Source organism: Chiloscyllium plagiosum, unplaced genomic scaffold, assembly GCF_037043375.1.
Source record: "Chiloscyllium plagiosum isolate Xiang-an unplaced genomic scaffold, Cpla_swu_hap1 HiC_scaffold_21, whole genome shotgun sequence".
Taxonomy (NCBI): domain Eukaryota; kingdom Metazoa; phylum Chordata; class Chondrichthyes; order Orectolobiformes; family Hemiscylliidae; genus Chiloscyllium; species Chiloscyllium plagiosum.
In genome coordinates this window covers 11,056,217-11,069,435 of record NW_028270159.1, presented here as the reverse complement: position 1 = coordinate 11,069,435, position 13,219 = coordinate 11,056,217, and the positions used below count along the sequence as shown (strand labels likewise).

General features: G+C 41.7%; 1 protein-coding gene across 6 annotated transcripts in view; it reads right to left on the bottom strand.

The window, feature by feature from the left end:
- LOC122564952 (uncharacterized) overlaps window positions 1-13,219 on the bottom strand; it is a 163,203-nt gene that overhangs the window by 101,219 nt on the left and 48,765 nt on the right. For all 6 annotated transcript variants that reach the window (XR_015760691.1, XM_043720494.2, XM_087998258.1 and 3 more), the window contains exons 9-11: window positions 12,235-12,342; window positions 2,908-3,045; window positions 1,414-2,147 (exon numbers count right to left, since the gene is read on the bottom strand). Coding sequence is in view for 5 of the 6 variants with exons in the window: in XM_043720494.2 (XP_043576429.2) it covers window positions 1,414-2,147; window positions 2,908-3,045; window positions 12,235-12,342 (980 nt within the window). In the remaining variant the exon portion in view is untranslated. The remainder of the gene's footprint in view (window positions 1-1,413; window positions 2,148-2,907; window positions 3,046-12,234; window positions 12,343-13,219) is intronic.

The following is a 13,219-nucleotide window of genomic DNA, read 5'->3' as shown; positions in this document are numbered from 1 at the left end:
GTAAGTTTGGATTCTGCTGTGGTATGGGGAATGCATTTTTGTTACTGCAACTCAAAAGTCAAAAGTAAAACAGTGTGGAGCAGCTGGATTTAACAACAGCCTCTTTACCTTTAGTCTGTAGTTTGACATAGGAAGGCAGCAATTGAAGTCAGTCCTCCAGAAAAACTATGAGTGGGAGAAAGCAACTCTCAAATTCTCTGGAAAGAGGAACTCAAGCAAAGACCAAGGTCCAACTGACTGGCTACCAAGCTAAAGATCCTCTATAACTGTGGGGTCAACGACTACGTTAACATTACCACCAAAAATACAAAAGATTTGTGAGAACGTCGGCTCATTTCACCTTTGTGGTTTAGATTTCTGATCCATAGAATTTGTTCCTTATTGCCTATGCTTTCCACCCATGATATTTCTCCAGAACTCTCTGTCTTTCCTGTTCTATTTAGGAATTAATGTGTGCTTGTGTTGATTTAAAGGGGATGTAGTTTAAGGTTGCGTAGCTGTAGTTAATAATCCACTTTGCACTTGTCAAAGGTTATTTCTCATAAAAAGTTTTTTTTCTTGTTTATTGATGAAACCTAGTGGGAGTTTCTTTTACCTTAAATAGTTGCCCTTGATAAGGATATACTAAGGCACTTCCAAGTCAATGGTTCAAATAGTTACAGTACAGATGGCAGCCCTTTGTGCACTATCCTGGCTATACATAGACTCCACTAAATTATTTGGCAACTCTCCATTGGTTTTGTACGATAAACAACCTCCAAGAAAGGAACATAATTGAAAGCATTAAATCACATTAATTCAGAGCATTTATCAAAAGAAAAAAAACAAGCAATGCAGGAAAGAAAAATATGAATAAAACCAGGATATTAGCAAACATTGAGTGATCTTGGTACAGTTGGATTGGAGGTGGTACAGAGTGGAGGCACAAAGAGAGAGGATACAACTGCAAAAAGAATATACTGAGTGGTGTGGTGCCAAATGCACGAAACTTGATATTCTCTCCTCATGAACCAAGTCATAAGCAATACAATCAATCTCCAATCACAAAGTTCCTGTTTTCCTCTTTTATTACTCATTCTCAGGATATGGGTGCCACTGGCCAGGCCCATTTTTTTCTTACCCTGAGAAGGTGTTTTGATACAATGGGAATGCTAACTAGGCTTCTGCAGAGGACCATTTGGCGCAGTATGGGAATTAAATCAGTCAAAGGCCAGATCAGGTAAAGAGGGCAGGTCCCCTTTCCCAAAAGGACTTTAGTGAACCAGTTGGACATTTACAGCAATCCAACAGTATCACCATCACTCTTCCAGGTGTTAACAGTTTTCTGCAGCACCTTGCATCAAATAGGAAAAGGTCCAAATTATACTTTATAATTGTAAAATCATGAAGTTTTCTTTTGAGCCTGGAACTGACTTGTCTTGTCAACGTTTGTCCTGCAGCCAATGAGCTGCTCCTCGGTTTCCCTCTCATTTTCTTTGAGAGAGCCTCTTTTTGCTTCCTGTAGACTTCCTGCAGTCTTTTCTTCCTCATCTCCATAGCATGCTTCACCGAGTGCTTCTCTTCCCTCTCCTTCTTCTTGCGCTCGACCAGCTGCCTATTCATATACTCACGGACCTCGTCTGCATTGTAATTGCGGGTCTGTGGAGATCGCAGAAGCTCTTCAGGCCCCACTTCTCCCCCCTCCTGGTTTCCGGTTCCAGGATGGTTCGGAGACAGCCTGTTTTTCAGAGGTGATAAACTTCTCTTGCTGCTAGGACACGATCCCAATCTTGGGTTGCAACATCTCACAGGGCTGGTGTGACCAAGATTTGCTCTACTTGATTTGTCTTTATGACAGAAGTGGTAGCCATGTCCCGTAGGATGCCTGTGACTACATTCACCATGTTCTCTTTCAAGGGTCGGACTGCCACTTCCCATTTTCAAAGTAGAGCTTTGATTCTTTCCAATATCTTTTTCAGATTCCAAATCATCTAAGGTTCTGGTCCATGGCAAGACATCTGAAATAGGCTGATCAGAGTCTGACAGACCAGTTTTAACAGACGTATAGCTATGATCACCCTGTTTTGTAATACAAAGTCTTCTTCTGGGACTCCTTTCATGTGAAATGGTTGGATTATGTTCCTCTGGGTCTCTTGCTTGCTGGTCAGCTGTTTATTAAACAGAAAGAGTAATTACAGGTTGGTGGAAATTATACTGACATAACAGATTGACCTAAAGTGAGAGAATATTCACAAATTAGACAGTGATGCAGGTGATGTGTTCGGGTCTTCGTGATTTATTACCAAAATAAATCCAAGTATTTAATTACAAATTGTTGATTTTAGGTCAATTCCTTTGCAAACTAACAGATTATTTGTTACACCTTTCCAAACAGGCTCCTCAAACCCAACTCTCAGCAGAATTGGATCACACTCCCTCTCCCAAAGCACCTCCAAGAAATCTCAGTACTTTCAACAACAGCAAACAACAGCAGATGCTGGGATTCAGAAATTAAAATATAAAATGTTGCAAATACTCAATAACTTATCAATGGAGAGTTAACATTTCAGACTGGTGACCTTTCATCTGATAGAATGCAATGACAATAAAGGATATTCTATTCAATTCCAACTGCTCCTGCTGAATATTTTCCAATTAGCTGGTACATTGTCTTAAATCATTAAGTTCATCTACATTTTAGCTTCAATGCAAAGTTAATCATTTAGAACAGAGAAGACTGACATTTCCTGGTTTTCTTGCTGACCTCCAGCACCCACACTATTTTGTTACAATGTTTTTGGAATGCTTTTGAAATTAGGTGAAATCTAATGGGCGATATTCACCATTTTTTCACCAGCGAAAAGCACAAAGTAACAGGAGCAGACAGGATTTCTTTTTTCACTTTTGCAAAAGAGTTTGCAAAATTACCTGATGTGTCAAAGTCATTCCTGTCCTCATGATCAAGAGCCTTGGTCAGAACATTTGGACATTTTTGAGGTGGACCAAGCAACATTCTGACCAATTTCTGACCTTCTCTCCACGCAAAAATGCCAGAAGTATGGGATTCTGGTGAAAAGGCAAAGAGACTGGGATTAGTTTGGAGCAAATATTTGATGAGATGATCACTTTGGGGAAGGAAAGGTGACAGACTGCTGTCTTCTGTTCTGCAGCCCCCTTCCTTTTCTCCAATAATCCAACAGCTGTTCATACAAGTGGAAAACTGATCTATTGCCCAGACACAACATGTTCATCTTTACACTTTACAAAGAGGCATCACAAGGGCAAACTTCAGCCAGACCAACTTGTCTCATGGCATTAAACACAGCTTTTCAACATCTAACCAAATTTTTGTCATGCACACCTTCGTAAACAAGCAGTAAAATGAAGCACATGAAATGGCAAACATTGCAGATTAAATATATCATAAAGATGATAAAGATGACAATAATGACTGTTGATTCAATCCTGGCAGCTGTGCCAATTTAGAGTCATAGAGTTGTACAGCACGGAAACAGATCCTTCAGTCCAACTCATTCATTCCAACCAGATATTCTAAATTAATCGAGTCCGATTTGCCAGCATTTGGCCCATTCCCCTCTAAACCTTTGCTTTCAATGTGCGTCTTCAACATTATAATTGTACCAGGCTCCACCACTTGGCAGTTCGTTCCATACGCGCACTTGCTTCTACATGAAAAAGTTGTTCTTCCAGTCCTTTTTAAATCTTTCCCCTCTCACCTCTAGTTTTGGACTCCCCTACCATTGGCTATTCACCCTATCCATACCCCTCATTATTTTATAAACCTCTGTCAGGTGAACCATCAGCCTCTGACACTCCAGGGAATAAAGCTCCAGTCTATTCAGCCTTGCCCTGTGGCTCAAACATTGAATAGAGCTCCTGCTCCAGTTCTCCCAATCTGACATGTATCATCGAGAGAGATTTTAAGATACAAAGTGCGACTGTTTAACCCAGTAAGTCTAGCTTGGCTTTATATAGAGCAATCAAATAAGTGCAATTCCCCCACCATGTAACCTCCAAGTTTCGTTCCCTCAAATGCTCATCCAATTTCCCATTTAAATTAGTTATTGTCTCCATTTTGTTGGAACCCTTGCTGATGTTTCATTATTTTTATTTTATTCTGTTATTAGTTTTGGTTCGAAGCTGTGAACTGAGAACTGTGAACTAAATATGACCGTTAGAGTGTGGGCAGCAGCTTGTGTTAAAAAAAAGAACAAACAGGCTGTGGTTTGTTTGTGAGGCCAGAGCCTGGAAGTTAATTAGAGTTTGTTTCTTGATCAAAAGGTTCTATAGATGCTCCAATACCAGGCTGAGATCAGTATGGTTGCAGAAGAGACATGGCATGGATCCAGATTAGGCTTGAGTCAAAAATAAATTGAACTTTGACAGAAGCAAAAAATATGGAGAACGAGATAGTGACACAGGGTGAAGTGAGTTGGGGAAGGGATTGAAATTATATAAAAATGGAAGACAGTGTTTGCAGTCTTGAGTTGTTGAAGTCATTGTTGAGTCCAGATGGCTGGAAGTACCAAAATAGAAAATGAGGTGCTCCAGCTTACATTGGGCTTCAGTGGAGCAGTGCAGCAGGTCCTGTAACAGAAATGTGAGCTTGATAGAACGTTGTACTAAAACGGCAAGTGACCAGAAAATCATGGTCCCCTCAATCTCTTTTGAAGATCACTTTGGTGGAGGAGAATGAGTGCTCTTTTCAAACCATCACCTGTTGGCAGAAATCTATTTTGTTGTTTTAAAAATATTGCTTCCCACTGTTTTCCACTGCAGTGCCTAAACTAATTCTAGCAAGATCTCAGATATTCCCTTTTCCGCACTGAATGTGAAAATATGTCTTGTGCAACTTTCTGATTAATACTGGAAACTGTTACATTTCAAACGAGGATTAGCACATCAGTGGATTTAAACAAACAGTGGATTGGTAGCACAGAACTGAAGTACACAGTTTGTAAAATGTTTTTGTCTTGCACTCATCAGGGCAATTCACAAGAAAAGCAATGAAAAGAAGATCAGTGTACAGTATCAAAGTGCTGTTATCCTTTCCTCTGGTATAGTTGTGAATTGTACTTCAGAGGGCATTAGTTCAAGTTACAATGGAAGAGGAAGGTGTACACAGTGTGGTGGAATGCAGCTCCGGCTGGAGGATGTGAATGCCTGGATGTGGGTTCCTAGGTGGGAAAAGGAGTAGGTCATTCAGGCCCTGGTGCACAATTTCCCATTCATCAGTTCATGGCAAATCGGAATGTTAGTTTCAGAACTCCCTGAAATTGTGAACAAAAGCCTATCATTCTCATTTTCGAAATATTCTACTGAGACCCAGCCCAGACCCTGTTTTGGTGTGGAGTTTCAGATTTCCAGTAGCTTCTGTGTGAAGAAATGCTTCCTAACTAATTGGGAGCCTAGCTCAGAATTGGACATTATATTCCATTGGCCTTGGTCTTCCCATTATTGGGAAAAGCTCCAACTCCACTGCCTGACCAATTTATGGTGAGAAGTACAATGTGTGTTAAGTTTGTGATATAAAAGATAATGAGAAAAATCCCTGCATTTATATAGCAACTCCCAACTACCATCAGGCATGCCCAAGTGCTTTACAGACAATGAGAGAGTTTTGAGCATTGTTGCTGTTGTAATGGAGGAAATGCAGAAGCGAGTTGGCATGCAGTAAGATCTTACAAGAATCTGATAATAATCAGGCAATCGAGAAGGTGTGATGCAAATTTGGGGATAGATAGTGGCCAGAATAACTCAGCCATCCTTCTTCCAAATAATGCTTTGTTGACATTTACATTCATCTGAATCAGCAGTCTGGCTTCAGTTTAACATCTCATCAGAAAAGGTGGCACACCTTCCATTGCAGCACTCCCTCAGTACAGCCCCAGACAGTGTTCAGAACCAATGATTCCAGGAATTGTGAGAGTCAGATGGGTGAGGGTTTTACCCTGATGACATCATCGGATAGCCTTAACAGTAGGATGAGAAGCTAGACTTAGGATCTGAGAAAATGCTAAGAGCAAGCCACTGTGAAAGTGGGGAAAATTGATGAAGTCAGAGCCACAGGGACATAAGCACTGATGGAGGCAGAAAGGTGGAGGCATTAATAGTGTCTCACCCTTCAAAGAAAGCCTGAGAGTAAGGGAAAATAAAGGTGACTTTGAGGTATCCTCATCAAACCAAGACTTGAATAAAACATCAAAGTAAAATAAATGGACAGGCTCAGAAGGTGAAAACACAAACAATGCTGCCATGTGAGGCAAAAAATAAAATGTAAACTAAAACTATGATTATTCCCATTAAATCCTGTGGCCCTGGCAACGTGATCTTTGATCTGCCATTCATCTCTGAGCAACACTGCTCTGACATTGTGCCTGACAGAAACAAATGGTCAATAAAAACTCTTTGACAGTGGCAGTTACAATGATAAATGCCACTTGTGTCACAGACTCACCGCCTGGTCACTGAGGGAAAGCCAGGCAATCTCTTTTTTTTTTCACAGCAATCTGTTTGAGGAAATAATTTTAATGCATTTCAAAGCAGCACAGTAAGGCTGGAATACACAAAAGGCTCTTATAATGCTCCATGTCTGCCAATCAATACATTAAGTTTGAAGATTAACGTTCCCCATTTTCTCCGTTTTGACCTGTCTGAAGAAATGGAGTCTCTCACACAAGGCTGAAGCTAAATTGTACTGAGCAACAGTGAGCAACTTCCTTTTTGTGGCATATTTTCCAGATTAGGGACCAACACTGTGTCAGGGCTGTCATCTTTGTCAAATGGGAAGAAAGCATTTATATTGCCTTTCTCTCTCCCTCTCTGTTTGTATCACTGGTCTCCTTTAAATATTCCTCTTTGGAATGGAGATGTTTGTATTTGTTACCCATCATCCATTTCCCCTGTACTGAGTGGCTTTCCACCATTTCAGAGGGCATCCCCATTGCTACGGGTCATATGTAAGACAGATCAGCTGAGGATGGCAGATTTCCTTCCTTGAAGGGAATTAGGGAACCAGACAGCTTTTCAAACAGCAATCGACAAGAAACCTCATTAGATTAGCTTTTAATTCCAGATATTGTTTGACTCAAATTTCAACTATATGTATGGTAGGATTTGAATTCATGTCCCAAGAACATTAGCCAGAGGGTGTGGGTTACTAGCTCAGTGACATTATCACTACACTGCCACTTGCTCTTCCTGTAAGAGCCCCAGATCTCTATTTTGAAAATGAAATCCCATATAGAGTCATAGAGATGTACAGCATGGTAACAGACCCTTCGGTCTAACCCATCCATGCCGACCAGATATCCCAACCCAATCTCGTTCCACCTGCCAGCACCTGGCTCATATACCCATCCAAATGCCTTTTAAATGTTGCAATTGTACCAGCCTCCACCACTTCCTCTGGCAGTTCATTCCATACACGTACCACCCTCTGTGTGAAAAAGTTGTCCCTTAGGTCTCTTTTATATCTTTCCCCTCTCACCCTAAACCTATGCCCTCTAGTTCTGAACTCCTCGACCCCAGGGAAAAGACTTTGCCTATTTATCCTATCCATGCCCCTCATAATTTTGTAAACCTCTATAAGATCATCCCTCAGTCTCCGTCGCTCCAGGGAAAACAGCCCCAGCCTGTTCAGCCTCTCCCTATAGCTCAAATCCTCCAACCCTGGCAACACCCTTGTAAATCTTTTCTGAACCCTTTCAAGTTTCACAACATCTTCCCGATAGGAAGGAAACCAAAATTGCACGCAATATTCCAAAAGTGGCCTAACCAATGTCCTGTACAGCCGCAACTTGACCTCCCAACTCCTGTGCTCAATACTCTGACCAATAAATGAAAGCATACCAAACGCCTTCTTCATTATCCTATATACCTGCGACTCCACTTTCAAGGAGCTTTGAACCTGCACTCCAAGGTCTCTTTGTTCAGCAAAACTCCCTAGGACCTTACCATTAAGTGTTTATAAGTCCTGCTAAAATTTGCTTTCCCAAAATACAGCACATTGCATTTATCTGAATTAAACTCCATCTGCCACTTCTCAGCCCATTGGCCAAATGCAAAGATGTAGCTGAGAGGGAGTCCATCAATCTGAGCCAGCTCATTACCATCAAAACCTGCATCGCCAGACCTACTCCACATCATCAATACCTGCACCGCCAGACCTCCTCCATATCCTCACCATCATCAACACCAGACCCAACTAATGTTGAAGTTGGGGAGAAAGTGAGGTCTGCAGATGCTGGAGATCAAAGTTGAAACTTTATTGCTGGAACAGCACAGCAGGTCAGGCAGCATCCAGGGAACAGGAGATTCGACGTTTCGGGCACAGGCCCTTCTTCAGGAGACTTGGGGTTAGTAAGAGGAGGTGTTATCATTTCTAGAAGGAGTGAAAGTAGATAAATCCCCTGGGCTGGATGGGATTTTTCTGAGAATTCTCTGGGAAGCTAGGGAGGAGATGGCGGAGCTTTTGGCCTTGATCTTTGAGTCGTCATTGTCTAGAGGTTTAGTACCAGTGGACTGGAGGATTGCAAATGTTATGTCTTTGTTCAAGAAGAGCAGTAGAGATGACCCAGTGAGCCTCATCGACCAGTGAGCCTTACGTCTTTTGTAGGAAAAGGTTTGGAAAGGATTATAAGAGATAGGATTTATAATCACCTCGCAAGCAACAATTTGATTGGAAATAGTCAACATAGATTCGTCAAGGACAGGTCATGTCTCACAAATCTCATTGAGTTTTTTGAGAAGGTGACCAAGCATGTGGATAAGGATAGAGCAGTTGATATGGTATACATGGACTTCAGTAAAACCCTTGATAAGGTTCCACATGGTAGGCTATTGGATAAAATGCGGAGGCATGGGATTGAGGGTGATTTAGCAGTTTGGATTAGAAACTGGCTTTCTGTAAGAAGGCAACGAGTGGTGGTTGATGGAAAATATTCAGCCTGGAGTCTGGTTACTAGTGGTGTGCCACAGGATCTGTTTTAGGACCATTGATGTTTATCATTTTCATAAACGACTTGGATGCAGGCATAGGTAGATGGGTTAGTAAGTTTGCAGATGACACTAAAGTTGGTGAAGTAGTGGACAGTGTGGAAGAATGTTGCAGGTTGCAGGAAGACTTGGATAAACTGCAGAATTGGGCTGAAAAGTGGTAAATGGAGTCCAATGCAGATAAATGTGAGGTGAGTCACTTTGGGAAGAATAACAGGAAGGCAGAATACTGGGTCAATGGAAAGATTCTTGGTAGTGTGGATGTGCAGAGGGATCTTGGTGTCCATGTATATAGATCCCTGAAAGTTGCCACCCAGGTTGATAGTGCTGTTAAGAAGGCATACGGTGTGTTAAGCTTTAGTGATAGAGGGATTGAGTTCCGGAGCCATGATGTCATGCTGCAACTGTACAAAATGCTAGTGTAGCTTCACTCGGAGTATTGTTTGCAGTTCTGGTCACCCCATTATAGGAAGGATATGGAAGCATTGGAAAAGGTGCGAAGGAGATTTACCAGGATGTTGCCTGGTCTGGAGGGAAGGTCTCATCAGGAAAGGCTGAGAGACTTGGGTCTGTTCTCATTGGAAAGAAGAAGGTTAAGAGGGGATTTAATAGAGACATACAAGATGATCTGAGGATTAGATAGGGTGGACAGTGAGAGTCTTTTTTCTAGGATGATGATGTCTGCTTGCACAAGGGGTGATAGATTTAAGACAGATGTCAGAGGCAGGTTCCTTACTCAGAGAGTGGTAAGGATGTGGATTGCCCTGCCTGCCAATGTAGTTAACTCAGCCACTTACGGGCACTTAAACAATCCTTGGATAAGCACATGGATGATGATGGGACAGTGTATGGTAATGGGCTTAGATTAGTTCACAGGTCGGCGCAACATCGAGGGCCAAAGGGTCTGTTCTGGCCTGTATTGTTCTATGTTCTATGACCAGTGTGGACTTAGCCTGATGATGAATGCAGTCATTCAGATGGGTTGGGTAAGGAGTAGGACAAAGGTCCTCACCATGGTTGATGTACTGTCCAGTAGAACTTCATTCAGTGTCACTTATAAACATGTCAGCATCATCAATCTCCTCTATAAATGGCACCTGATCCAGGCTCAATTGTTAATTTTAAACACAGGATGATGAATTTCTATCAACCAAAGGAATACATTGGATTAGCAGGCGGGTAGATTTAGGTCACAGGAAATGACAGCACAAGAGTGAGGCGGAGAAATAATTGACTCCTGTTCTTACAAGATGCTCTGAACAATTGGTTACTGGAATGCCTGGAGTTAGTCAGAAACACCAGCACTGCCCTCACTCTATTTTTTCACACACTCTTCCAGTGGGAAGTTGCTGGATCGCATTCAGGGATTGCTGGCCAATTTTCCCTTCTCTTAATCCCAGCACACATGGAACTCAATGCAGACCGGAGACAGAACCTTGGCATTTCCTGGTCTGCTCAGGTCTTTCACTCTCTGAGCTACTGACACTGTTCCAAAGATACATTGACAGTGACCTTTGACATTTGACTTCCTGTGCCAGTTGAAATCAAAATTGACAGGCTTGCATCAAAATCATATTTCCTGCAGGCAACACAGTTAAAGTTTTGTGTCTTATTTTGCGATTTAGAAATTATTTAGCTATTGAAAATACATTTTACTATAAGATGTCAAGCCCTAATTAGCATTGCGTAGCATTATTAAATCCAAATCTCAGATTAAATCAAATCCTGTTTGCCTCTCTGATTACACTCATTGCATTAGGAAAGTCAGACCCATTAAACTATTTTTCACAAATCTTCTTTCATTGTATGTTTAAATTATGTAAAAAATATTTTGATGCTTGGCTCTCTGAGCAATGCAGGTGTGGGATCCTAATGATAAAACCACACTGTAGTGAATCCCAAGGCAGGACACTGGTACTTAGCCAACATCTTGTTCAAAACTGAACAGAGTCTGATTGCCAAGACTGAAAATGGATTACTGGTGTGGGATTTTGATCATTTTGAAATGAGAAAACACATTGTAAAACTGACATGCAGGAAAGGAACAGCTGGTGTGTTGTGCCTGCACCAGGATAAACAGTTAAACTGCACTTCAACAGCCTATTGATGTTGTGATCGTCTAACAACAGAAGTGCATTTATGTAGTGCATTTCATTATTGCAGTCCAGCTGAAAGCACTTTGAATTAAAGTTCAAGTATTATCACAGGGTTACGCAGGAAATATAGGAGCCAATTTGCTCAAAGACTGCTCCCATAAACAATAACGTGATGATGGCCATTTATGCTATTAGTGTCAGGCCAGGGCACAGAGCAGATCAGCTCTGCCCTTCTTCAACAGGATTTCTTCAACCAACCTGAAAGGAATGTGAGACCTTAGTTTAATGTTCCATCTCAAAGGCAGTGCTTCTAAGGTCCTACCTTCCACACCTGCGATGAGTATTGCCTAGCAGCTCACAGTCAGCAGACACTAAGACACACATCATCCTGACTGGGAGCTTTATCACCATCCTCACTGCCACGGGGTCAAATTCCTGGAGTCTCCTCCCAAACAGGACTGTGGGTGCACCTTTTGCACATGGACAGTGATGCCTCAAGTACGTGGCTCATCAACATCTTTTCACAATCACGCATGGGATGTGAGCATCACTGGCTGGGTCAGCCCTTCGGTAATAATAGTCAATCACATTGCTGTGGGTCCACAAGCACATATAGACTCACGGTTTCCTTTCGTTAATGGCATCAAATTAAATGGGTTTTTAAAACAACAATCTACAGTAGCTTCAGGCTCACCATTATTAAGTCCACATTTTCTTTTATTGAATTCAAATTCCATCATCTGATATGATGGGATTTGAACCGAAATCCCCAGAATGTTACCTTTGTTTACTGGATTACTAGTTTAAGCAGCAGTATCACCAAGTAGTTACTTTCCAGCAATAAGGGATTGGTAATAAATGCAGGCCTTGCCAATGAAACCCCTGATCCATGAATGAACTAAAAAGTAAAGGATCAGACTTTGACCCAGACTTTGTGTTCACAGATTTTGGAGTTGGATTTCAATCCACAATCATCTGACTCGCAGGTTAGAGCATTACTCACTGAACCATGGGTAACGCATACATGTTTGGCCTTTGACTCTAATACACCGATGCATAACTGAACCCTCTGCCTCTTTTGTGAAAGGATAAGTTTCTTGCAGTAGCTCAGACTAACTTGTACAAGTTTTCAGCCACTTACCTTCAGATTTGATTGTTCTCTTTGGGCTTGGTGACTTGGAGGGTCTTTGTGCTTGGAGATTTGCCTCCCAGTTCTTAATGGAAGCTTTGAGGGAGTTTCTTTTCTGCTCTGAAATGGAATATTCAAAGATGCCTGATGTCTCTACACAACAAATGGATTGTACCACATTGACAGAAAGGAAGTACATCAGTCCTGCACAATTGAATGAGCAGCAAATTGCTCAAATACACAGCTACAGAAAAATAAAACAGGTCAGTGTTGCTGGGGAGCTTTCATCAGACTTTCCATTTAGAGCTTTGTTGTATAAGCAGTGTGTTGCTTAGCTTTGTACCCAATGCTGGCCTGGACAGAGTGGATGTTGGAAAAATGTTTACACTGGTAGGAGAGACGAGGACCCAAGGGCACAGCCTTAACATAAAGAGAAGACCTTTTAGAATGAGATAGGAAGAAATGTCTTCAGCCAGAGAGTGGCGAATCTATGGAATTCATTGCCACAGAAGGCTGTGGAGGCCAGGTCATTGAGTATATTTAAGACTGAAATAGATAGGTTCTTGATTGTCAAGGGTTACGGGGAGAAAGCAGGAGAATGGGGTTGAAAAACATCAGCCATGATTGAATGGCAGAGCAGACTTGATGGGCTGAATGGCCTATCGTCTGCTCCTATGTCTTATGGTCTTATTAATTCCCAACCTCAAATGCCCTGGCTGATTTGAGCTGGCTGTCAGCTTTGATTAAGACAGCTAATGTAAAGCTTCTCTTTATTACCAGCGGAACACACAAAAAAAGTAAGGATGCTCTGATTCAAGTATGTAGGACCTTGGTGATGACTCTCAAATACTGCACGGGCAGTTTTGATCTTGTCTTACTCTGTTCTTAACTTGTATGTTAGTATGAGATTGCCCAGAGTTCGTAGACTAGTGGCATGGGAAATTCCAACTCATACTGGAAATGCATGCATGTTTTCAGTGTTGGATCAGATTTGGGA